The sequence below is a fragment of the Ailuropoda melanoleuca genome, chromosome 5 (genome assembly GCF_002007445.2).
Source record: "Ailuropoda melanoleuca isolate Jingjing chromosome 5, ASM200744v2, whole genome shotgun sequence".
Lineage (NCBI taxonomy): Eukaryota > Metazoa > Chordata > Mammalia > Carnivora > Ursidae > Ailuropoda > Ailuropoda melanoleuca.
The window spans coordinates 103,567,488-103,594,806 of NC_048222.1; the positions used below are offsets into that span (position 1 = coordinate 103,567,488).

General features: G+C 33.4%; 1 protein-coding gene and 1 non-coding gene across 6 annotated transcripts in view; one reads left to right on the forward strand and one right to left on the reverse strand.

The window, feature by feature from the left end:
* FBXW7 (F-box and WD repeat domain containing 7) overlaps window positions 1-27,319 on the forward strand; it is a 234,440-nt gene that overhangs the window by 185,534 nt on the left and 21,587 nt on the right. For 4 of the 5 annotated variants that reach the window (XM_034661524.1, XM_011235604.3, XM_034661525.1 and 1 more), the window contains 2 exons: window positions 20,207-20,289; window positions 23,298-23,439. In XM_034661524.1, the coding sequence (XP_034517415.1) occupies window positions 20,207-20,289; window positions 23,298-23,439 (225 nt within the window). Of the gene's footprint in view, window positions 1-17,325; window positions 17,769-20,206; window positions 20,290-23,297; window positions 23,440-27,319 lie in introns of those variants that run through there. The other variant, XM_011235612.3, reaches the window with a different exon arrangement.
* On the reverse strand, window positions 545-649 carry LOC117802550. The gene has a single exon (XR_004625918.1). It is a non-coding gene; the product is annotated as a U6 spliceosomal RNA (small nuclear RNA).

The window sequence follows — 27,319 nt, forward strand, 5'->3', positions numbered from 1 at the left end:
AAAATGAAAATTGAAACTTGTGGGTTAGTCCTATATTTAATTACATTTTTATGCATGAGTGATTTCATATGGTTCACTTGGGAACAATTTAAGCTTAAACAGCTTTTCAATAATCCACAGAAATCTCTGCATTATCACTTTGGATTTTAAAATGTCATTGTTGCTACTAGTTTGAACATGTAGGGGCAGTATAGTACTGTTTTTGTAAATCTTGTCTGAATTTGTGGGATTTTTGAATCTGTAAGTGATGCTAAAAGTTCATTCTAATTTGCAAAAATGTAGCTGTATGTCTTTTTAAAGGACGAATGGGACTATTTAAGTTGGGATGATTCTTTCAATTCAGATTCTTATATATATTATACAAAAGCTTTTTATATTATGGAAGCTCATGGCCTTGATTTATATTTGAAGTCAAGGAATATGTTAAGTTAGTTAACAAGAAAAAATGTATTTTTATCATTAGATAATAAAAATGAGGACAGGTAAGTGGATTTGCAAAAATAGGGAAAATACTAAAATCGGTGCAATTTTGCTCCTTTTAAAAAAAAATACGGAATGCTTCACAGATTTGTGTCATCCTTTTGCAGGAGTCATGCTAATTTTCTCTATATGGTTCTAATTTTAGTATATGTGCTGCTGGAGCGAGCACTAAAATTAGTGCAGTTTTGCTCTTATTCATTCTGTACCAACCTTTTAAAAAATGGACGTTTAACTATGAGAATTTTTTAAATAAAGTCTTAATTTTTCAGTCTGACAAGTGAACAAAACTTAGATTACTAAACAATCTTATTTTAAGATTCTCTAAGTGGTATTTTTTTCAGTATCAAAACGATTAGGGTTATTACAAAATGGATAGTTTTTTTCCATTTAAATTGATTTACACTTAAAAACAACTGAGTAGTTTTCTTTTCCATTTATTCATTCAATAACTTCTATGAGTCCAGGACTGCTTTAGGCATTTGGAGTACAACAGTGAATGAAACAAATTTAAGGTCCTCACCTTTATGAAGTTTATAGCAGAATAGTGGAATGCTTAACAGTATAGATGATAGAGTCATTTAGACTTGGGATTACATTCTTAGCTTCACCACTTACTAAGCCTCATCTATAAAATGGAGATAGAAGTACCTTCTTTATAGGGTTGTTGTAAGAATAAAATGAAATAACCTATAGAAAGTATGGTTCTATAATAAGAACTTAAAAACTGTTATGAGGTCCACAAAAGACTTTTTCTTTTAGATATGTTGGTAAAAATTATAATTAATTCGCCTGACATGATACTACTTATTTATTTTACTTATGGTTAGTGTTTTGAATATTTTTTTCATTTTTAGTTTCTTCAAATTGTGAAAGAAAATGCATAGCACCAATTTTGAATAGTCATTTTTCTTAAATAGTTTCCTGAGTGACTGTTAATCTGTAAATGGAAAGAAACTGCACACAAAAAGTTAATGTGATTTGGTTCTTCTTACATTATGTAGATTCATTCAGTGTGACTATCATATGTGTAAAAATTAACCCCATTATGTCTTACTAAATTAAGGTAACGTGCTATCTTAGCATTTTGTTTGGAGTTTCTCAGATGTTTAGAATAAATATGTTGGCTTTAAATACCATTAAATTAAAACAATTTAAATTGCTGTATAAGAATTAAAAACAGTTTTATCGATTCACATGTTAGTTGCTAAAAGGTCTAGTAAATAGTTTCCATTGTGATTTTAAGCTCTGACTCCATTTCTTTCCCTAGAGGCCCCTAAATAAGTTAATTAGGAAATGGAACATACTTGTTAACATCTTTGAAAACTAGCTTGTCAAAATGGCCCCTGGAATATCATTACTGTATAAGAATTGACACTTAAAACATTTAAAGAATTGATTCACAAGTCTTAACAAAAGTGCTTCAAAATTTAGATCTTTCTTTTACCCTGTGCTTTTAGTTCTCTTTATTTTTTTAATTATGTGGAAACTCCATATTTAACACACATGCGTGCGCATGCGTGTGCACGCGTATGCGCACATGTGCGTGCTCATACGCACTCCCCAGCCCCCCATACACACAAGTGAAATTTTCACCCACCCCTCCTCTGTATAGTAGCTTATCTGCTATGTTCATGCTGCAACTGCTGCATTGAGGGGAAATGGTGTTCTGCTGTTTTCATATTAGCTTTGTTATCATGCAGTATTTTCAGCTGCTCATACTCATTACCATACAGCTGGTATGTAGAGAAGAGAAGGAAGCAAGCAGAAGTTGTACTGTCTACAAGAATAAGAAGCTCTCTTGCAGATGGGGTGCTGGCAGATGGGGCATGTGTTTGAACAGGTTTTACTAATAACAGAGTGCATTAAAAATCATTCTGAGAAAGTTCTAAGGTCAGTGCCATGAATTCAGAGCTCGAGAGGTTGTTCAGCTTTTTGTAGACCTTTTTAGAATATTAATTAACTCTAATACAGAAAAGTAATAAGTGGCCAACCACAACCTCTTCCAAAATATTTATCAGTTTTTCCTTTTTCATTTTAGGATATTTTCTCTTTAATGTAATTTAAAAAGCATTGATAACTGTTTGCTAGTGTCTGTCATCATCTTGCCCTGTATTTTGTACTTTAATATATTTACTTAAAATTCCCAGACTGTGGTTATATACAAAAGTATATATACTTTGAGCAGTGTAATAGCATTTCTTCAGCTTTAATATATAGATGTTGAAATATTTCTTAGAAGATGAAAACCAAAAGAGGATTTAGAAATGCCTCTTTTTTTTGTTGACTACATTGAAGTTTAAGATGAATTATGTTCTATCTCCATTCAAAGTTAGAAGTGAATGATATGCCCCCAAATGAATCTTTTGTTAAAATTATTACTTACATGCCTTTCATATTCACAAAATCAAATGAAGTAGTAATGAAGTAACTATCAGTAACTTTAAAAAAAAACAAAGGCATTTTGGTGGGATCTTATTGCTTTTGACCTGTTTCATTAAGTGTACTGTTTCTTGGTAAATCCTGTCTCAATGGGAGATCGTGATAAAAAGCAGCTAAAGCAAAATAAAGATAGCCAATTATATGTAAAATATGCAGTATTCCATGTAATTTTAATGGAAATGGCACTTAGCCTGTTATTTTGTTCATAGAGATTAAAGTATATATTGCCAAAAGATTTTTTCTTTTTTTTCTTTTTTTAGCAAATATTACTTGCAGTGCTTTGGATAACTCTCAAAAACTTTCATGCTTCAGATTTTTTTTTTATTATTATTATTATTTTTTATTATATTATGTTAGTCACCATACAGTACATCCCCGGATTCCGATGCAAAGTTCGATGCTTCATTAGTTGCGTATAACACGCAGTGCACCATGCAATACGTGCCCTCCTTACTACCCATCACCAGCCTATCCCATTCCCCCACCCCTCTCATGCTTCAGATTTCTTGTCAGTAAAATGGAGATACAAAAATGCTATCTGTTGGGCTAATACCAATAATAAATAAAGTACTTTAACTGAGATTTGTGGGAAATGGTGTACACTAAGTGTTGTTAAAAGTGTGTATATCCCTTTTAATAGAAGTTTATATTCCGTTGGACATTTTTAAAGGTACAGGAAGTCCTAAGCCAGGTTGGCTTTTAATAACAAAGATAATTGCATTTTTGTTGCATATCAAACTGTATTTTCTTTTAATTTAGTTTGTGCTTTAATTGGTAACTGATAAATATCTAGAAAATTGTATTACTTTTCCCTGAAGGGGAAATATAGATATATAAGGTATTATAAATAATATTATATATAACATAGTACTAGATAAATAATAAATTTATAAAATGTGCTGTTCACCTTTATCACCTTACCTTATACTGAAAATTAATGATTTCCAGTTATTATTTATTTAATTCTGTCATTGATTAAAGTGTGTGTTACATTGTTCATTATCTCATGTAAATATTATTTCCTGATACCCTGATAAGTGTAAGGACTATGTGAGGAGCTGAGGTAAAAGAATCAAAATAGAAGTGGTCACTGCTTTCATGGAGCTTAAGGTTTAATGGGGAAGATGGACAAATAATTAATGTGTCTACACTGTGACAAGGCATTGGTTCAAGCACTGTGATTAACAGCTTTAGAATGAGGAGAAGGTGGCTCTGAGAAGGAAATTCGAGATGGCCTATACACAGATGATTCCCATGTTTTTATCTCCAATCTAGACCTGTGTTCTGAGCTCCAGAGCCAACTGGAGCATGATATCCTCACCTCGATGTCTCAAAGACACCTCAAACCAAATATGACCAAACATGGACTTTGTGATCCTCCCTACCCCAGGAAACAAAAGCAAGCTAATGCTGACTCGTGTAGTATCCTCTCTCATGTCCCACCCAGTTGCATAACAAACCTAGGTGTCATCCTTGATAACTCTCCTCCTATACTCTTCATGACTAATCAGTCTGTCACCAAATCCTATTAGTTTTATGTCCTAAATATCTCTTAAATGTTCACTTTAATCCATCTTTTGTTGCACCTAGCTAGTCTAAGCCACTATTATCTCTTGCCTGGCCTGGTGGAATAACTTCCTCACTTAGTCTCTCCACATCCACTCTCACTTCCATTCTGCTTTTAATATTACATTTAGAATGATTTTTCAAGAGGCATATCTGATTATTTCCTTCCCCTGACCAACATCCAGCGTAAGCTTTTCATTACTCCTACAGTAAAGACCAAAATCCTTTATGAGGTCTTGCATAATCTAACCCTTGTCTACTCCTCTAGCCTCTATTTTACACTTGCCATAGAACCTCTGTTCTGTGCACTGCAGCCATAGGGGTGCCCTTCCCCCACCACAACACACTTTCGTCATTCCTTCAGAGAAGAAAAGTCTTCTCTGAAACCCCAGACTAGGTCAAAACCTTAACATTATGCATTTTCCTAGCACTCTGAAGCATTTACCACAATTTTACTTTTGCTTTGTTTTGTTTCATTGTCTTTCTCTCCTACCACACTATAAAAGCTCCTACTGCATCCATGAAGCTGAGACCATCCTTAATTTAACTTAGGTATAATAGACACCCAAATAAGTACTGTTCAATGAGTGTCTGCGGAAATTAAAATCACCATTTAAATCTACATTTGTTTTAATTATGTATCTCAGGTAGAATACAATTAATTAGTTGAAACAGTATAGGTTAGAATCACAGAGATATGCATGTGTCAACACTGATGTTTACACCTAGGAAGTGATAACCACACATGGATCAAATTGACATTTTTTAAAGATGGATTGGCCCTTACAAAAAGGTCTTGTGATGAAATTAAGAAACAGGACCAAGTGATAACCACATATTGAAGCATATGTTGTATGTATGCTCCAAAAAGTCCCCCCCAACACTACTACTTAGTTAATAAGTCAAGTATTTTTAGGCTTCTATTAAACTAAAAAATTCAAAATCAACTGGAAGTCATGATTCCCTGTTAAGTGTTTTGGGGTTGTAATAACCAATAAAGAGCATTTAAAACAGATTCTTCAGTATTGGGATACTTAACTTTTGCCAGTTTTCTATAGTGTTCAGATCATTTGGGTAAGGGAAAAAGACCTAGTAGCCCATTCAAAAGGCCTTTCCAATGAGATACTTTGGTGTATTCTGTCCTCAGCTTTTTTTCATTATTTCATGTTTTAGAGATAAAAAATATAGGGCATGAGGGAGTGAGGGTAGATATAGTTCTTGATGAGGGGGGAGGGGTTAGAAAAGGAAGCAAAACCCATGTATTATTGTAAGCATCTTTCATCAGATAGATTTTCTTTCACTCTGCCTACTGATGGCTGCCTACCCTCAACATAATGTCAAAGATAATGGGAGCAACCTTCACCAAGGAGGCATTGGCAGTAGCCAATTAATTCTTTGTCAAGCTGCTCTTGGTAAATTCCCAGCAGTAAAGTGTATCAGAAGAGTACACAATTAGCTATCTAGTTTGTCTCTTCTTTCTCTGTGTCTGCTGTGACTCTAACATAGATTGCATCCACACATCACACATTTGCATACTGAAATTGCTCAAGGAACATCCTAGAGATTTCTTGACTACCAATACTTCTTGCTATGTAGTTAGAAAACCCTATTTTCATTTCTATAAACTGGAAACCAAGATTTTCCTGTGTTCAGATTCCAGCCACCCTACTTAATAGTTGTATGCCCTTGGAGAAGTTACTTAAACTCTCCATGCCTGTTTCCTCATCTGTAAAATGGGATAATAATAGTTCATACTTTATAGGGTCATTAGACAGCTTCAGTGAATTTATATAAATACCTAGAAGAGTGCCTGTAAGTTCTCTTCTCTGTATACTTCATTTTCTTAAGAGACTTTTTTTTTTGAACAGTTGCTTATTCAAGCTTGAATAGTTTATGATATTTTTGATGGTGGGCTGTAAAGGAGTGCTCACATCAGATTAAGTGTAGCGTTTATTTTCCCTTTTTTCTTTAGGTTTAAAATATTGCCTTGTGTTTCTTGGAAATCTCTCTTCCTCTTTCTAGCTCTATGCATTGTCATATAAATTGAGCAATTTAATTTATCAATTATATTGATTTGTCATTTTTTTATTGACTTATCTGTCCTTCTCCCTGAATTGGGAGTTCTTCCAGGATAGAGATTACATCTTGATCAGTTTTGCCTACTTTGTGCTTAGTGTCTTGGCTTTTAAGAGCCCTGGCTAAATATTTCTTGAATGGAGCAGATGTGGATCTATCAAAATAAAATGTTTGAATTTCTGTTTAGTTTCTTTCTCCCATCTTGTTTCATTGTTTAGAAAACAGGGAAGCATTTTATGAGGCAGTATTCATTTGGATGAGACTAATAATATAACAGTGGAATTTGGGGTTAGAGGCTCACCATAAGTTTTTCTCACAGTAATTTCCTTTTTCTACACTATCTATATGGAAAAACAAGTATAGTACATTTCACAAAGTTAAAGTCTTTGAAATAAATGAATTGGTGGGGAGTAAATTATAATCGTCTTGGTCTAACAAAATCTGGTTTTTGCAATTGTTTAATAAGAGCTAGTTGAATAAAAATATCTTTAAAATACCATTTAATTTTAATCTGCTCTTTACATTGTGATCATGATGATTAACATGTCTTCATTGAACATCTCTTGAAAAATATGTTCTTAATATGCTGTTTTGTCCCTTGATAGAGTAACTTTAAAGGAAAGGCTGAAAGTGAAAAGGGGGTTGTGTGTATGTATGTATCTTTATCCCAAGGGCTAACAAAATATTACAACTTTAAGAATTTTCCATAGTCCAACGTCTTTGGAGGCCTTGAGTATTTATAGATAAATACGTTCTTAAATATGAAAGAACTTTTTAATAAAGAAAATGAACTTATAAATAAAATATTTCTATTATAGTAGTTTTGTCAAGATGTCAAAGTGCTCCTGACCATTGATCTTACAGTTCACTGCGAATAAAAAACTACTGTAGATCGTATACCTTTTCAGATGAATAGTTCTTTTGAAAATATTTCCATGACAGGCAAAATTATGTCAAACCCTACTAATGACCCATCTATTTCTAGCAATCCTTTTTTTGTACTCTGCTTTTATGTACTGAATCTTTACAGTCTGTTGAAATTTCCTAAAAAGGTGGGGGATTGTGTAGACATTATGCTAGTCAGATAATTCTTGATTCTTTCAAAGCAAAGAATGCAGTTTGTTAAATTATATATACAGTAATGGCTTTAAAATGTAAATTGATGTTTCTAAAATGAATCTTTAGAATCCTCCTTTTTAAATGTAGTGGGGGCATGATTACTAGGTTCTTCCCTACTTGACAGCTGCATCAAACACAGATACTTAAAGAGTAGGCAAGCTACACTAAAGTAAGTAAAGAATTGGTTAAAGATCACCATGATCTCCATGATGCACACTTTCTAGAGCAAGAACCTGGGGTGATTTATGTTTCTGACTGGCCTAGCACCAATATGGAATTGGTTAGTGTTTTTGAATAAGTGAAGTAAGTTCTAGTCTATAGACTTTGATTCATAACTTGAGTTTTAAAAGATTGGTTAGGGGCGCCTGGGTGGCACAGCGGTTAAGCGTCTGCCTTCGGCTCAGGGCGTGATCCCGGCGTTACGGGATCGAGCCCCACATCGGGCTCCTCTGCTGTGAGCCTGCTTCTTCCTCTCCCACTCCCCCTGCTTGTGTTCCCTCTCTTGCTGGCTGTCTCTATCTCTGTCGAAAAAATAAATAAAATCTTTAAAAAAATAAAATAAAATAAAAGATTGGTTAAAGTTATCCCTTCTCATTTTAAAATCTTCTGGAAAATTTGTGACTGAGATGAGAAGAGATGCTATATTTTAAAACGTATAATAAGTTTGAATCTGGACTTTATGTATCTGCAAATTTTATAATTGGACATAATTATAAGAATTGGGAAGCAAACCAGTAGAAGGTTACTGAGTTGAGAATAACATGGATTTTAGATTAAGCAGATCTTGGATGACTATTTGCTGATGAGGTGTTCCTAAGTGGGGTTGTACGTGAGGCTGTACTAAGCTTTAGTTGAAGGCTTTTTCCAACTTTGAGATTCAGTGATTATGTTCTGGAATTTTTTATGATTATAAAGAAGTAAAAAGTATACCTTGGGTAAAATCCTTTTGTCTCTAATAACTAAAGGTAACCATGTCTTTCACCATTGTAGACATTTGCTCAAATAAAGCTGGCAGATCCATCTACAGGTATCTGAGCCCAACATCTCTGTCTTTCTCAAAAAGAGTAAATAATCAAGTGTAAAGGTAAAATCAAAACATAGAAAGTAGAAGAGCAATGAAATAGAGATACGATACAGTAGATATTCCTCCATTCTTACAGAATTGAGTTACTAGATACAAAGAGTTAGAATTGTGCTTGGCACATGGTGTAGACTGAGAATTACCTGCTATTCCAGTTCTCTTTCCCAGGTTTTGGAATCTTTTGAGATAGGTGCTGAGTTTGAGAGTAAGTATGAGGGAAATTGAAGAGTAATTGCTGCATGAAAGAGTTGAAAGTGTTCAAATACAGTTATATATTCTTTTCTCTGTATTTCTGATTTCAGCAAGTGAGAATTACTTTGGGAGCAGTCTTAAATTTTATATACATTTTTGAAAATATAAGAAGTAATATAGGCAAAAATATATACAGAAGTTCTGTTGTGTTTATTCCCATTCTAGAAATCCTCTAATGACTTCATATTGCACTTAGAATTAAATCTGAACGCTTGACCATGACCTACAAAATCTTCATGATCTAGCCCGTGGTTACCTGTCTGACATCATCTTGTACCAGTCCCATCATCCTAGCCAGACTGGTCTTACTCTTGCTGATCCTGGGCTCTACTCTATCATTTTGACTTAAAAGTTGTTTCCTGGGTGATGCCATTCAAAATTAGCCACACTTCTCTACTACCCTTAGTACCTACTTCTTTCATAGCACCCTGTTTTATTTCTCTCTTAAAACTAAGCATTGTGTGAAATTATCTTACTCGTGTATTGTTTACTTATTATGTGTCTTCCCCCTCTTCCAAAATGTAAAATATATGAGAGTAGAAAATTTATCTGCATTTTTTGCCACCTTATACCTAGAGCTTAGAACAGTTGTTAGCACATAGTAGGTGTTCAAAATGTTATGCAAGCAAATTTGTTTATTGACAGGTAAAAAAAAAGAGGGAAATCTCTCATTAAGCCAGTTAGATGACCATTGTGAATATTTTTGTGTATTTACATAGGCTTTTCTCTATACACACACACACACACACACACACACACACACACTGTTAGATATTTGCATACATAGTCTATAAAGGACCATACTTTATATCATGTGTTTGAATCTTACATACCTTCTACTTTACAGTAGCCATTCCCCTAGCTCTGGACATGATGAACAGTTTCTATAACTTTAAAATTTTGTACAATGAAGTATATTTCTTAAAAGGAGGCTTTGAATCTGGGGGCTGGAGGGGCAGGGCATGGGGAAAAAGGACTGAATGTAGAACAAGACAAACTGTTTAGTTTTCCAAGCAAGTCATGCGTTTTTTTTAAATATCAGAGGCCCTTTTCCCACATATTGTTGAAAGTCAATGAATCATATACCCTACTGCCCTGTATTACATTTTTTTTATTGTCTTTTCATCAAGTTTGGAAGAGATTATAAGGTTTGAATGAATATTTATTTAAGAAATCTCTTCTTTCTGCACCATTGTCCCCTTGAGTACAAGCTGCTTGTATGTATGATCTGGTCTAAGTGCCTATTGAAACAGAAGGACCCCTTATTAGTCAGTGTTCATAACCAAATAAAAAATCAACAGTCTTTACACCCACACAGTAAAGTTCTCCTTGTACAGAAAGACACATATTATCCCTAAAATGGGAGAGTGAGTCATGGCAGAAAGTACTTTAGAAGAAACCATTAGTACTAAGTTAAAGAATATTTTAACTGTAATATTACATGTTTGGATTAGGAGATATATTGCTAAATAGGTTACACCCTCTGAACCTTACAAGACCAGTGACTACTTACAGATGATGTTAATTCTTCAAGCTAATGACAGTGGTAGTTCCACATATATCTTTGGCCCACAGATGATGATTTCCTTTTTTCTCCTCAACATCTACCAAACTTCTGTCTTTTAAGCTTAGAATCAAGACCATTTTATATGAAATCTTCTCAGACTATTTGAATGGTTTCTTCATTTTCTGACCTCCTACACTACCCAATTTGGCCCTTGATAGATATTGTTCTCTATTAGTTTCTTGTCTTGCCAGCTGGATTTTAAGGATTTTGGGGGGAGAAAGGTTATTATCGTAATGTTTTTATTTGTCCTCAGTAGCATTTTGCAGATACTGGGTTATAGGTGATTATTTCTTAATTGATTTCTTTAACCTAAATCTTTCAGTTTCTGTCACCTTTTCCCCAGTCACTACCATGTCTTTGCCTCAGATTTTCCACATGTAGCAGACGCATAGTCATATGGACCCAGATAATTATTCCAAGAACTGAATAATCAAGATTTAGTTATAGTTTGCATCTATAATTGCCATTTGCAAAATATAACACTTTTCCCCCCTTCTTTAGCAATATCTGATCTTTTTAGCTTAACTTAAGCCATCACATATCTGATAGAAATCAGTTAAAAGTAGTGAACTTGGGACCAGAGTCTGAGGTTCTAATATAGCTGTATAACCCTGAGCAAGACACTTAATTCCCTACCTCACTTTTCTCTCCTGTTAATAACAGTTTTTATTTTATAGGATATCTGTTATACCCTGGGCATCTACTAGGTCCTCACAATGACTCTGTGGGTTAGGTTGGTAAAGTAGATGGTAATTACCGTTACAAAAAACAGAACTCATAAAGGTCGAATAACTCCTACCAAGGTTGCACTCTAATAATGGCAAAGCCAGTGTTTAAATTCAGGTTTCTCCAATTCCAAAGTTCATGTTCACTTCACAAATGAAGGGGGATTAGATTAGATGACATCCAAGTTCCCTTCTAGTTCTAAACGTACGGCTTCACCTTCCTGCTATTAATGTTTTTGTTGTTGTTGTTGATTCAGTATATATGACTTTTGTATTTCTTAGCCTTTAGCCCCTTTTTAAAAACTTTTTGGTCATGACTAAATTTAAGTCATGACTAATGTAAGAAATTAATCCCAGAATTTTAAACAAACCTTAAAAATGAAAGGTTATTTTAGCACTACAATATAAGGTTGATATACCACACCTATAGAAAGTTTTTCTCAAGTCAAGTAAGTGTATTTGAACATCACAACCAGCAGGAGTAAAAATGGAACTGGATAAAGAAAGTAGAAGAGGGAATAGGGTTGTAGGTCTTATTTTGATGGAAAATTGGTTTCATTCTTTCTTCATGTTAAATTCTTTCCTGGGTCATATTTGCTGCTTCATTTTTCTTAAAGTCAACTTTATTTTTATATTTTCCTTACTTTATTGAAGGAATAACTATAAAAAAGTTTATAACAAAATTTTGAGAGGAAATTTTTGCATATGAATTTAAGATGCCTACAGATGCTTTAATTTGGATTTGAAGCATAAGATGTAAAGATTAATTGATTTCTAAATAAATCTGCATGAACTCCGGAGTGACTTGCTAACTTTGTCAAATTATTGCAGGTATTGCTTGTCTGTATATGGAGGTATTGTAAGGAATGTTTTGGTACATGTATTAAGTCTGATAGCTCTACAGCAATATGAACTTCAGAAGAGCATACAAGCAAAATCCCATCTTTGTTGTTTTCTTCTGTGGCTGGGTTAAATAAAACTCAACTTGCATTATTGTGTCAAACTCTGCATGTTTGTATATTTATGTATTGGTAGATATATACGTATGCACATACGTTTATCCGATAACTAATTGGCTCAATTAGAAGGGATGAAAAAAACTTTTATGGCTTGAATTAATGTTGCAATTTATTTGTGTCAAATCTTTATGGGCTACATTTTTGTAAATACAGTTATAAATACCTTAAACTTCAAGAAAAAGAAAAATTTATGAAAGTACCAGTCCTATAATTATAGTTAACTTAAAAATTCTTTAAACCAGTCTGAGCTATGTTGTAATTTGCATTTTGATTTACTGAGGTTAGGATTGTGTCTGTTATTATTATAAACACTACCCCCCCAAACAAGTTTATTTTAAAGTTACATATATTATAGTGTTTGTGATTTTTTTTCTAATACAGTAATATTTCAGTATTTGTTTACTTGGATGGTAATTTCAAACTAAATCTGGGTCACCTTGTTTTGTTTTACATATTCTCAAAAAACTAATTTAGCACTAATTTCAGTGTGAGTTCTAAAAGTCAGGTGTGTATATATTACCTTATTCTGTGTCATAAATTCAATGGAGGAAGAAAAAGTCTTCTTAATTGTATGCTGTCCTGTGCCTGACAAATACTAGATGCTAAATAAATGCTTAATTAATGAATAAGAGTGGGAAAGAGCTTACTGATCAATGCTGCCACCTGCTTGCACTAGGAAAAATGTAGATGCTGGCATGCATACTATTTTAATTCATAATACCTGTGATAGGACAAGCTATTAACTTGCCAATTTCAGTTGTGAACCTTTTAATAAGAACTCATATCCCAAGGGTGCCTGGGTGGCTCAGTTGTTTAAGCGTCTGCCTCCAGCTCGGGTCATGATCCCAGAGTCCTGGGATTAAGCCCCACGTCAGGCTCCATGCTCAGCAGGGAGTCGGCTTCTCCCTCTCCCACTCCCCCTGCTTGTGCTCTCTCTCTGTCTCTCTCAAATAAATAAAATCTTAAAAAAAAAAACAAAAAACAAAACTCACATCCCGGAAAGTTAATGACAGTGGGTTAGTGCGATTTCAAGAAGGTTGTTTCAGCCTCACAGCATGCTTGACATTCCTTTCTTTGGTGTTGAAGTTTTGAGCTGTCTCTAATCTAAATTCTGTGCTAGGGCAAGACAGCTAATTGTGGTAGGTAGTTTTTCTTGTGTAATATCAGAGTAAAGAATGTGATAATAGTAAAGAAAATCACTGATGTAAGAATATAAGCACGTTCTTCTATTATAAAATGGAAGTAAATCTTTAAATGTTAACAAGATAGGGGTGCCTGGGTGGCTCAGTCAGTTAAGTGTCCAACTCTTGATCTCAGCTCAGGACTTGATCTCAGGGTTGTGAGTTCAAGCCCCACATTGGGCTCCATGCTGGCTGTGGAGCTTACTTAAAAGAAATGTTAACAAGATAATGAAAAGAGCCAATAATATTATAATATCAATTCTAATACAATAGATAGACTTTTTAGTACTAAGTATAACATATTTATGGTTTAGAAAAATGATGCCATGGTTGCTACTATTTGCTTATATGGCCAGTTATTCAAAAACAGTATTTCTTATGTATCACTTTTCTGCTGTGTCTTAGAGTAAGATGGGAACCTTCAAGGAGTAGATAGTAGTGGAGAAAGATGTATTAAAACAATGACAATGAGGTATATGGTAAGTACAATAATAAAATAATATATTTAAAATGTAACTAATGAATTCTGAGAGTCAAGATGGGGAAAAGTTACTCTATTATTCCTTCCCCTGTTGACAACTATGTATAAAGATACATACTTCTCTAAAGATACATGATTCAGTGAAGACTGCTTTACTGTTTATATTATTCTCACTGTTTACATGTAGATTAGTTTTGGTTTATGCCCATAACTACAACTTGCAGTTCTAAAAACGTAGTCATTCGAACTAATTTTTCAGGAGCCATTTCTCTTTTGCTAGTTCACAGGTTAATCATTCTACTGCCTTATTTCCCAGAGGCTTAGACTCTGGGAATAGTACATCTTCATTTCTTTTTTCTTTCTTTCTTTCTTTCTTTCTTTCTTTCTTTCTTTCTTTCTTTCTTTCTTTCTTTCTTTCTTTCTTAAATTGCACCTCTCACCCATTCTTCTCATACATCTAGCTGAATGGAATTGTGATGAGATGAGATTGTGTTGGGTCTGAATTAGTAGTCACTCTCCTTGCTAATAGATTTCTAATAAGGCTTATAGGTTGTCAATCAGCGCAAGAAATAATTTTTTTTTAGAATGGGAAATTTATTGCTTAGCTGAAATTACATGAAGATGTACTTTATTTTATTGAAAATATACTTAATACATTGAGATAGTGATTCTAAAAATTTGGGTGACAAACAAGTATTGTCTAGCTGTAATAGTTGACTAGTCTTTTTTTCAATGAACTTACTAGTTAACATTCTAGCATGGAGCATAAAATACTTTTTTTCCTAAACTTATTTAACATAGATTATGGACTGATCTCAGTTTTGAAATGTTTCTATATAGCACAAGGATAAAAAAAGATAGATATAGATAACACACATAAAGGCCTTTTCAGTCGTACTACTAAAAAACTTAAATTTTTGAATAAAGTTTTAAACATCTGTATTTTAGCCAAGACTCTCAGAAATAGGAGTAGAGAATGATTTCATTTGCTTTGTTCATCTATAGATCATGATGAAATTAATAGATCACATGAAATATGAAATGATGAAATTAATAGATGAAATTAATAACTTTCATTAATAGTATTTCAGAGAATATTGAAAGTTATTTTTTGGTTTATGGTTAGAGGTTTGGTTGACTAGTTTTGCTTGCCAACTTCTTTCTTCACAGTTCAAATTAACATTGTAAACAACATAGTAGGGAGAATTGTTGAAATATTTGGGAAAATAAGGTCTTCATGAGTACTTATAAATACACACATTCTCACTTAAAGGACAAACTAATAAAAATAATTATGAAATGGGACCCATGAAAGATGGGGATATCGGGTGGTGGAAAGTCTTTTCAATATATACTTTTTGATTATCATTTTGAGTTTTGAATCATGTAAATATTTTGCCTAGTCAAAAATAAAACATGAATGTACATACCTACATATAACTACACATTTGTGAGCATCAGGTGTTCCCATAACTTCATACCATACAAAGGAGCTATGTAAACATAACAGCATTCCTTCAAATATACGAAATTATTTTCTTCTTTAGATATCCTAGATTTTGAGAGTGTCCCTGGTTTATTAACGTTGATTTGTGTCCTCAACTGAGTAGATTTAATTTGAAAAATTTACTTCGTTTAGAGAGAGGACATGATTTCAATTGAAATCAAGGTATATACTGTTATATGACTGATGGGTAGTCCATTTGTCCTCTAATAAGCTAGTTACCACTGACAAATTTTAGAGAAAATTTCAGGTGTTCATTTTATAATTAGTTTCTTCACATAGCCCATAAATGAGGCAGGCGGTGGAGGGGAAATTATTTTTTTTTATTATGTATTTTTTAAAAAATCTTGAGTGCTCTGAATCTTCTAACAAAAGTGTTTATGGGTCCATTCCTAACAGTTGGATTTTTTTTTTTTATGAGAGAGATTTCTTTTTAAAAAGATTGTTTATTTAGAGAACTAACTTTTTGCTGGGTACATGTACATACTGTTTTTGAGGGTAAGAATTAATTTAAGAGTCAGATTTTTTTAAAAGATAATATAATATAAAGAATGTAACTTCCAGAAGACCCAAGATGTATATCTTCATAAAATTTTAGACTATCTTATTTTATTTATGTTTTCAAGTAAAAGACATTACACTGACTTAATGTCTTAGTTATAAAGGTAAACATTTATTTTTTAAATTATGATAACTACTTTATGCAGCATTTAGAATCATTTACCTAATGAAAGTCATTTGTTAACCATAGCAGAGAGTATTAAAATGTAGTAAGTCCAAATAGTATTTCTTTTTTTCTGAGGAAACTTTTTAAGTACTTAAATGACTAGACACACAGTTTACTTGTAATAAAGAATGTTAATGGGGAGGGTAGGAGTTAATTAACTAGACCCTTAATAATGGGCCTTTCTAGTCCAGGGAATCTTATAATTGCCTCTGAAGCTGCTCATGTAACAAGTTGCGAGATAAAATATCTAGATTTGTGAAGTAGTTGTTCTGAGAAAAAGGTTGCCTTCAGGAAAACTTTGGTATTTTTATTATTATGTAAAATGCCTTTTTAAAGATAAGCAATACATACTGTCAAAGTAATTTTGGAGGTAGAAGTCCAGTGCTTCCTGTTTACTCAAGATTAAATTCACAAATAAGATTAAGACTCTCCAAGGAGCCCAGTTTTTGCTTTCTTTGGAGAAATAGAACCTTTTGGCCAAACTTTATACACTTAATATCAATCTGATAGTCTTAAAAATAAATTGTCATGATTACCAAGAATTGATGAAGTGTGTGGTAATTTTTTTGATATGTTTTAAATGAGTGAAATGGAAAAACATAGGGAATATTTTCATTAAATGTTAATATAAGAAATATGCAGGTTGAAATGTAACTTATTACATAATTTCTGGAAATGTTATCTTCTCCAAACTGGTTTACTTTATTGTTAATCCCCCCAAAGAATATTTAATTTCTCCCTTTGGGATTGCTCATTTTGTATCATCTGAGCTACTTGAAAAATGTGATCAGTCTGTGCCAGGACTGCAATAGAATAACAGTTAGTGGAAATAGCCTGCTTTGCTTCTGTTGGGAGGACTGTATGGAAAATATATTCCATTTTCAAAATGTTTCTGAAAGCACTTATTTGTGGAAAGGATGCTTGCCATTTAAAACTCTTCAGAAATGCAGGTTTGACAAAATACAAAATAATCTCCTGAAAGTTTGAAAGGGGAAGGGGGCTTTCGTGTGGGGGGCGGTCTCATTTGCTGCCCACATCCTCCCTCTGTTCGGTGCGCTGTGTGCTTACGGGTTCCCGGAGCGGATCACCATATAATTGATGTGCAGTCTGCATTGCTGAATCCTGGACTGCACCATTCTGTGTTCAAGGGAAGATGTAATCTGATCCCTCTGCTGCTGAGGGAGGAATCTGTTCAGTCAAGGCTTTGACAGGGCATAGTCTCCTCCAATAATCTTCTCGGTTCTCTCTCATTATTCCCTCGAGTTCTCCCCAGTGAAGCTGCATGTATGTATGTGTGTCCCGAGAAGCGGTTTGATACTGAGCTGCATTTGCCTTTACTGTGGAGTTTTGTTGCCGGTTCTGCTCCCTAATCTTCCCTTTCTGACGTGCCTGAGCATGTCCACATTAGAATCTGTGACATACCTACCTGAAAAAGGTTTATATTGTCAGAGACTGCCAAGCAGCCGGACACACGGGGGCACAGAATCACTGAAGGGGAAAAATACAGAAAATATGGGTTTCTACGGCACACTAAAAATGATTTTTTACAAAGTAAGTATTCTGTTTTCTTCCTGTGTTGTATGATTGTGTGTGTGTGTGCCTGCCTGGGAAGGAAAAACTGTATCATCAGAGATGGCTGCAGTATCCTCTAATTTTGGTGGGTGGCTGGATGGCTGGTGTTCTGTTTTATAACGTGAATGTAAGCAAATAATGCAAAGACAGCGTCAGCTGTCAACAGCTTTAAATTTAAAATAAAATGTATATTATAATCTGGGAATTTTTCACTAAAAATATATTTAGACTTCGGAAATGTGGCTCCGTTAAATGCTGACCTGGAAATACTCTACCCTTAGTTGGCTTTTAGTGAATCTTTTGCCTTTAATTTTTCTATACCTCATATATATTTCTTTTCTTTTTTCTCTAGTTGACTCTTTTGAAGTCTAGAATCACTAGAATATTTAGGACTTGTATTTTAAAAGATCGTATTTACTTTCTGTGCCCCTTAAAAAATTGCAGAATTAATTTTTGGTTCTAAAGTCAGGATTTTCGGTAAACAATATAATATTTAAAAGACTTCTATAGTCCTACAGAAAGTGCTTTATTTGGTAAAATATTCTGAAGATAAAAAAAAATCCTTTCCAAATGGTTCTCTCGATATGTCTTTTGGGCATTTTTATCCATTGAAGGATTTCTAAGATGGAAATAAAGTTTGCTTTTGGTGGCAAATGGCATTTGCACCAGTGTGTATTTACAAGATACCCAGGGAAGTTCTGAAAGCCAGTATTACAACTTAATTAGAATGAATATCAAAGTTTCTCATGTTAATTTTGAAAATAAGAATCTGTGGAAGTTGTGAAAAAAACTAGATTTTTAAGGTAATCTGTACTGACTGACCTTCCTGATACATACATTTGCGTGTATGTGTACGTGTCTATAATTTATATACATGGAAGCACGTGGCTATCTATATATTAAAGCTTATATATTTATTTTTGCTTTTTATTAAAATTATTTGGGGAAAGAAAATAATGGTTTTTGAGAGGAAACACTTTAAAACGATGTAATGAGTACAGAAACTTCTGAAGGGTTGAAATAAGACCAGTTCCATTTCTTTCCAGTAGGTATTTCTTGAACTAAGATATAAATTGTGGATGAGCTTGTTGTACCGTCACTCTAGCCCCTGATATAATAAGATCATCCCTGTATTTTGGAAGACTTTTTCATGATAATAAAAACATAGTCTTTATTTATCCACAGTGTGGTTCAAAATTTTGAGAGTCTTGTTGGTTCTTTTTAGTATTTATAAGGTAGCATGCTGTGTTATGATGTTCCCATGTGAGGCAGTAGGTAAGAAAAGAAGTCTGCTGCAAAGCGAGGGTTTTCACCTTATTATAAAAAAATGAGGGTAGCTTTCTGTCACTCTGGGTCTCCCCCCTCGCCCATAATTTTCAGTAGTACGGTAATTAATTAGAAGACACAAATCTTGAGGGGGTTGTTGAAATAGAAAAAGTTGAGTCTTAACAGATCTTTTTCTCTAGTTTTATAACAGATCTATAGTTAGATCACCTCAGTTAAGGGATGGTAAAATGTAAAATATAAATATTTCAATTTTGATGCTGACAAAATGCAATTCTGAATGTATTTACAGTAGTACACATACACAGCATAAGGGAATACTTGAAAACTGTAGATGTTGGATATACCTTACAAAGGTACTTAACTCATTCTTTTAAAATCTTTTTGTTGATGTTGCTTTTCAAGTTAGAAGATTTTGTCCTGAGTGAACATCTGTCAGTGAAGTTATATTCTGTGTAAATATCAATTGAGGACTTTTTTCCACCTTTAGTATACCATCTCCAGACTTCTCTCCTGTTATAGATTTACTTTTTTACTCCCCTCATTGCCCATATTCATTGCTTTATGCCCTATTATAATTACTCTTCCAGATCATTTTATTTACATTGTTCTCTTTACACTTTTATAATAATCTGTGTGTTTTAAATTCAGTTACTGTTACTTCCATTCAGGTTTTGAAATTTTGAATTTTGTTTATTTTATCTTGAAATATGTTTTTAAAGGAAAATGATCACTAAGAGAGACATGTTAAATATGGTTCTGTAATATGTGTATTAACATGACATTTTCCCCTATGTTGGTTCTTAAACTGGAAAATGTGAAAGGTATATCACTCTCAAGGAATATGTATGATGAATATCAATTTTTAAATCACCATATGCTGTTCTTCTGGACAAAGTATTGGAGAGAGAGAAATTCACCTTTCTAGTCTTTAGAGTAAAACAAAGTAGAACTAATAGAAGAAACCATGAAGCATTTATTTTCTACATACATTGACTATGCCTAATTAATGAAAATTTAGGCATATGAAAATCTAAGAATTTTTTTCACTATTGCCAGTGCTAATGTTAAGATTTGATAGTGGGGACAAGTGATTTTTTTCTTAAATCTATCTTATTTGCTTTACCTTATAGATGAAAAGAAAATTAGACCATGGTTCTGAGGTCCGCTCTTTTTCTTTGGGAAAGAAACCATGCAAAGTCTCAGAATATACAAGGTAATATTAAGTATAATAATTGATTCTCTCATGATTTTTATGTTTCTTCAAAGAGGTGATGATTCCAAAAGCATTTCTTCCAGTTTATTCTCATAGAATTATAATGTCACTAGTATTGTTGACTCTGTAACACATCTTAAGATACTAAAAATTGAGAAATACATAATTTTAAAGAAGAATGACTACCACTATAGCCTGTATTTTCTTGCTAATATTTTGAAATAAGACAAAAGCAGAATTTCTCTTACGAACAAAATTTTTAAATCTCAAATTTTAAGGAATTCTACAAAGTAAATTCTAAAATATGAATATGAGCAAATATATCTTGTTACTATAGCAACAGCTATTCTAGGGTAGATATTTATATATGCAAAACTGAAGATACATTTATTAGTGAAATAAACCTCACAGTTACTAAATAAATCTTACTGTTTTAGAAATCCCCTTTTATTTGCTTGGTAGATCTCATCTTTTTAACACATACAATTCCACACCAGTAAAATAGTTTCCATAACAACTAAATACAATTGTAGTCTTGTTTTGTGCACGATTCCATCGTTTTTGGATTTCGCATCAATATAAAACTTTCCCACTCTCACGCTAATTAGGCTAACTTAAACACAATATCTATTACCCAGTCAATTAAAAATGGCTTTGGATGTCATTTGGAATTTGGTATTTTAAAATTTAAATGACAAAAGTATCTTCAGAGCTTCTTTTGGTCTTCTTTGCATAATTGTCACTTCTTCAAATTACTGATTAAAAATTAGCTCTGGAAGCCATAAGAACTTCATGATGGTGACATTTCTTTTTTCCCTAAATATTGTGATTTGAAGTTATGCTTATTATATAAGATGCAATAAAATTAACATTGCTCAGACTTAAGTTTCTGTGATTGAGCACTGTTAGAGATTGCATCTCTTTTTTTCCCAAAGAGTTTATATTTTTATTTCATTCAGTTGTAGAAAAAATTTTTTTTCAAATGCTCTTCCATGAAATTTAGAAATCATAATAATTAGTTTTATATGCAAAAAATGCAGAGATCATACAGAAGAGAAAAACAAAACTATCTCCTATTTATTCAAGAAATCGTTTCTGTGAGATTTCCCCATGTTAATTGTCCGTCCCCCTCTCTCTTACTTCCTCTTTGCCTTTTCACAATTTCAGTGTGTTTGGGCACCTCCACCGGAGGGTGTGGAGTGATAGAGAGACAAGTGAAACTCTTCACTTCATTTTTGCTTTTTTCTTCTAGTCTTGATAAAGTATTTCTTAGATGAGAAAGTTGAGTTTAATGTTAAAAATATACTGTTTTTAATGTGTAGATTCCAGTGAGCCATATCATTTTGGTCTTCTATTAATATGGCTGATACTTCTATTAAATTGAATTGTTCAGTTGTTTTTAAGGCCGCTTGTAAACAAATGCTGAATTTTTACTACAGAACACATTTTAATAAAATTTGGTCTTTAGTTGCTCACTTTTTATATTGAGAAAACACCTAAAAAGGTACAAGTTCTATTTTCAGCCTTTTAACATAATCTTACCAAAGCAAACCAAGCAGCATATTGATTTCCATGTCTTTTCGGAGACTTTGTCAGTATATATTTGGTGTTTTTTAATTTTTTTGACAGATTTTGTAATAATAAGAATGAAACTGATTTTCCATCTTCTTTATTAGAAAATTTAAGTTATGATCACATTCTTTTTCATTTTGGAGAAGAAAATAGAGCTTACCTTTGAAATTTGATAGATAGGAAGGTGGATTTGATTATTGTAGTTAGAGATTATCATTGATGTGTAATGTTAAAAGATTTAAAGGTGGTAGATATGTAGATTTTCTGTAAAATCGGGTGACTAAGATACATTTTTTTAAACAAAATAATGAGATACGTTGGATAGTGAAGAATTGGGGAGTTGTTTCATTAGTAATTTTTCAGAACTACATATTGAGCTCTTAGGACACAGTTTGTATGTTCTTTGGATTTAAAAACTTTATTATCATAGCTCAATAAATTGAAGATTATTTTACAAATGTAATTATGAGTAATATAATACATAATTATGTAATTATGAGTCTTCCTGCACTTTTCCCCCAAATGTCTCTAAAATAGAGATATTCAGTATTTACCTCAAGATTAAATAAATTATTATTGAAATTAGAAAGTAAAGCTTAAAATATTAATAACATGGTTATAACTATCCTTTTCCTGCTATTAGTCATTTTTAAGAAAGTTGGACAGTTTTAGAGATAGATCATCTAGTCTTAACTTTTTCCTTTTACTAGTGGCAGAATTGAATTTCAGGTTTGTTTGTTTTCTTTAATGTCTCCGAATTTAAATTATTGGATAAAGGTGATCATCTCATTTTATTTAATTTTACATATAATATAGTAAGTTTTCAATATTTAACTATTTTGAGTAAATATATGTCTAATCAAGGCTTGTTCCTGTCAAACGTCATCTAGGCTAAGCTTTGTAAACAATAGTGGAAAGTTGGACAGAAGTTAAGTATTATGAATAGTTTAGAATGTGTCTAGTGAAATGTCCAAAATATTTGAGCATACTGCTTCTACATATGAATTTTTCAAAGCATTAGTAAGTTTTACAACTCCTTTTATTAAGGATATTTAAACTTTGACTTAATTAAGTCACTGAAGAGTGGCCATAATAGAGGTGGGACCTATATCTTCTAAGGATATATTTTAACATTACTTATATGTATCAACAAGCTGCAATTTTGCCATAGAGATTCTGTTATTTGGTTGCAATTAGCATTGCCAGGATAATAACAGGTGGCTATGTAGGAGGCAGGAAACCTACTCTAAGAATAGCCAACTAGATTTTGTGTATCCTTGCTCTCTGGGAATAAGCAAATAAAAGTAATAATTCTCTTGATGTTTGAAATATGCCAAATCATATTCCTATTAAATTAAAGTCCATTATTCTTAATAAATGCCTATCTTTGTTTCCACTCTTGTGGTTTTTTTGTTTTGTTTTGTTTTGTTTTGTAGTACCACTGGGCTTGTACCATGTTCAGCAACACCAACAACTTTTGGAGACCTGAGAGCAGCCAATGGCCAAGGGCAACAACGACGCCGAATTACATCTGTCCAACCACCTTCAGGCCTCCAGGAATGGCTGAAAATGTTTCAGGTGACCTGTCTAAACATAGTACTTGAAATGCTTCACTTAATTGCTGCAAAAAATAAGGGATTATTCAGCCATGAGAAGGAACTGTTACATGCTACACGGTGGATGAATCTTGAAAACATTATGTTAAGTGAAAGAAGCCAGATACAAAAGGCCACATATTGCATGATTATATTTACATGAAATATCCAGAACAGGCAAATCCATAGGGACGGAATGTAGATGAGTGATTGCAATATGATTGGTGAGGGGATATTGGGACTAACTGCTAATAGGTACAGGATCTCTTTTTGGGGTGATGGAAGTGTTCTAGAGTTGTTAGTGCTGATGGTTGCATAGCAAGATAGGTGTGCTGGGAACTATTTAAATGTGCATTTTAAATGGTGAATTTTATGTTATGTGAAGCATGTGACAACAAAAAATGCTATTGAAAATAAGGGAGCTCATTTTAATTTTTAAGTGTATCAATGGAGAGAATCCAATGCTTATTTTGTATTAGCATACATTTGCATTTTTTATTGCCTTTTAGATAATAAGACTTTTCTTCCTTTTCCCCTTTATGTTTGGGTTTCTGGGGTCACAGAATGTACTTGCTTTCTAAAATTTATTGCTTGGGAGTTGCCTAGGTGGCTCAGTTGGATAAGCAGCCGATCCTTGATTTCGGCTCAGCTCATGATCTCAGAGGCCTGGGATTGAGCCCCTTGTTGGGCTCCATGCTCAGCAGGGAGCCTGCTTGAGGATTCTGTCTCGCTCTCCCTCTGCCTATCCCCTCACTCACGTGCACACGCACGCATTCTCTCAAATAAATAAATCTCTTGAAAAATAAATATAGTGCTTGGAAGTTAAGCATTTAAGAGTAATGTAGGGACTCTGCTAATTAGTGGTGACCTACCCATCACTGTTACCCTAGTAGTCTCCAAGAGTTGATACAGCTTTTTTTCATCTGTGCCATGCTTGTGTATGGCTTATTGTGTTCCAATTCTGATTACTGTATTTTACTGGCATTTAAATTCTTTGAAAATTTACTGGGAAGGTTGGCTACAACCAAATCTCTGTTATGAATTTTATAACTCCTGATAGTAAATTGATTTATTTCTTCTTCCAAGGAGATAATGCATATAAATCAGGTATTTAGCAAAATAGTTAACCTAGATTAAACACTTGCTTAATTATTCTTTGTAAATACTAAATAATACAAATAATGTGAAGTGAAGCTATCTCTTATATTAACCATGGCACTAATGTAAAATGAATATATTTCCAACTCCAGCTTCTTGGTTGGTGGTATTTTATGAATGCATAAGGGAATAAAAATGCATAAGGGAAAAAGAAGATACTTTATTTGACTATTTGATATTTCAGATTTTTAAGATGTCCATTATGTAAATCCTTAAATTCCTGGGCAAAAACTAAATAAACGTCCTAATCTTTTTTTTCTGTAGCTAGAAAATTCACTTGAATCAATGTTGCTTTTAAATGGATTTTTAAAATTGTTTTCTGTCCTTCAGGTGATTTCAGAGAAACTAGGGTAACCTTTTTTTTCAGTTGGTAACGGAAAGGTTAGAGCAGTGGTTCTCAACAGGAGGCAGATTTTTCCCTCTGTTGAAACATTTTTGGTTGTTTCAGGGCAGGACACTGCTGGCATCTAGTGGGTAGGGGCAATGTAAAGGACAGCCTCCTATAGCAAACTGTTCTCAGGCCCAAAATGTCACCAGTGTGAGACTGGCAATCTGTGGGTTAGAGGAATTAAAGTTGTGTATTATTCTTACTGTAATGTTATGAACAACTAAAATTACAAAAAAATTTTTTTTTCCGTTTTCATAGTCACAAATTGATTAAACTTACCTTTCCCCAAGGATATTACCTCTTTTCCTCCCAGTTGTTTTATCTTAGGTTCCTGATTTTTAAAAAATTTTAATTAATTTTTTCCAATGCATGCTCTCAGAATTTTCTTTTCTTTTTTTTTTTTTTACCATATCCTTTTGATAAGAAATCTATCCATCAGTAAGAGGTGAAAATAGAACTCAGACATTCACACTTTTAAAGAAATACCTTAAAGATTTTTATCATCTTTGATTAAGCCAAGGAGATGGGAGTATAGGTACGTGTTGTCATGCTTGTAGTCACATACAGTGCGAGCAGCACAGCACGTGAGAGTAATGCAGAAGCTGATTTCATAGCATTTTTTAAAGACTTTATTTACTTATTTATTTTTATTTTTTTATTTAGAGAGCGTTAGCAGGGGAAGGGCAGAGGGAGAGGCAGGCCCCCTGCTGAGCAGGGAGGATGTTTGGGGGAGTTCTTTGTATAATGCTTACCTATTTAGCTAGCTCATGCTTTTTTCTTTTTTTAAGATTTTATTTATTTATTTATTTATTTATTTATTTATTTATTTATTTATTTATTTATTTGAGAGCGTGAGAGCACAAGCAGGGCAGTGGCAGAAAAAGAAGCAGGCTCCCCATCAAGCAGGGAGCCTGATGTGGGGCTTAATCCCGGGACAGGATCATGACCTGAGTTGAAGGCAGACGCTTAACCTACTGAGTCACCCAGGGACCCCTCGCTCATGCTTTTCTTAGTGAAATGTCCACATGTTACCACATATTGTATGTCATCAAATCTGAGATACCATAGGTTATTAGAAGCAGTCCATCTTCAGAAATGTTATTTGTTAAAAGAAAAAAATCATTTCTTAGAATTAATGAGATTCAGTAAACTAAAGAATATTAGGTTAGCTTTCTTTCTTTTTGGTTGCTTTTCATATGACAAGTAGATGCAGGGAAGAAAACTTGTTCTTAGCTAATAGGAATAATAGGTAGAATTATCCCTGCAGTTATAGTACTTTATGTATTTTTTCAGATAAATATTCTGCAGTAATGAAATCTACTAGCAACAAAAGGCCAACTAGACAGGTATATCAGGACCTTAATCCTTTGAGTACCTTATCCATCTCTGACACACCCAGGGCCCCATTGTTGGGCATTGCCCTTTATTTTCAGGGCTGGCACCAAAGGAACTAGAGATGAATCACTTGTCTAAAAGCTTACAATGCTTTCATGCCTAACATGTAGGGAGATATAATTTCATAGTAAAGTGGGGGAGTCATGAGTTGACCTTACTATAGTTGAGGGATAATTAAAATGGCATGATTTCTGCAGATGTGCTGTGGGGGTATTTAATGAGGACTTTTCCGTTGCATAACAGGCAAAATGGGAGCACTTGTCCCCTTACTGTTCTGCTATTGCTCCTAAGGCAGTGAGTGATACAGCATTGTTTTGGTCCAGCTCCATCTATTCTGACAAAGTACTTTGTACTCCATTTATAAATTGAATGAGAACAAATGATACACCATTTTGGATAAAGGGAAATTGAAACAAAATGCCACTGCAACATAGAAGTGGAGATTCAAAACAAAACAAAAAACCAGAAATTTTGTACTGTTTAAATTTTTAGTAACCATTGATTCTGCTTTTTTTGGCAGCCGGATTGATGTTTCAGGTTGTTAATTTCGGGGCAGAGGATTGGTCATTTTGTGCATTTGGGTGTTAATATATGGGTTTGTCACTTGAAAATTTTTGAGTAAGTAAAGGCACCAATAACATTAACATTATCTTATATTGAAATTTATATTTAGAGGTATCCTGATATAATGAGAAACACATATGACGTAGAAGAAAAAGATCTTAGCACAAATTTTGGCTTTGCCTCCTAATACTGGGCAATGTTGTTGGTATTATCTAACCACTCTTGCATTATTTTCATTCTCTGTAAAGCAGATTTAACACTAAAAAGTTGTCAAACAGGAGACAACATTTAAATATGCTTAAAGCCATATTTGGAAATATAGTGGAGACTCAATAAATGTTAGTTTCCTCTCTTGGTC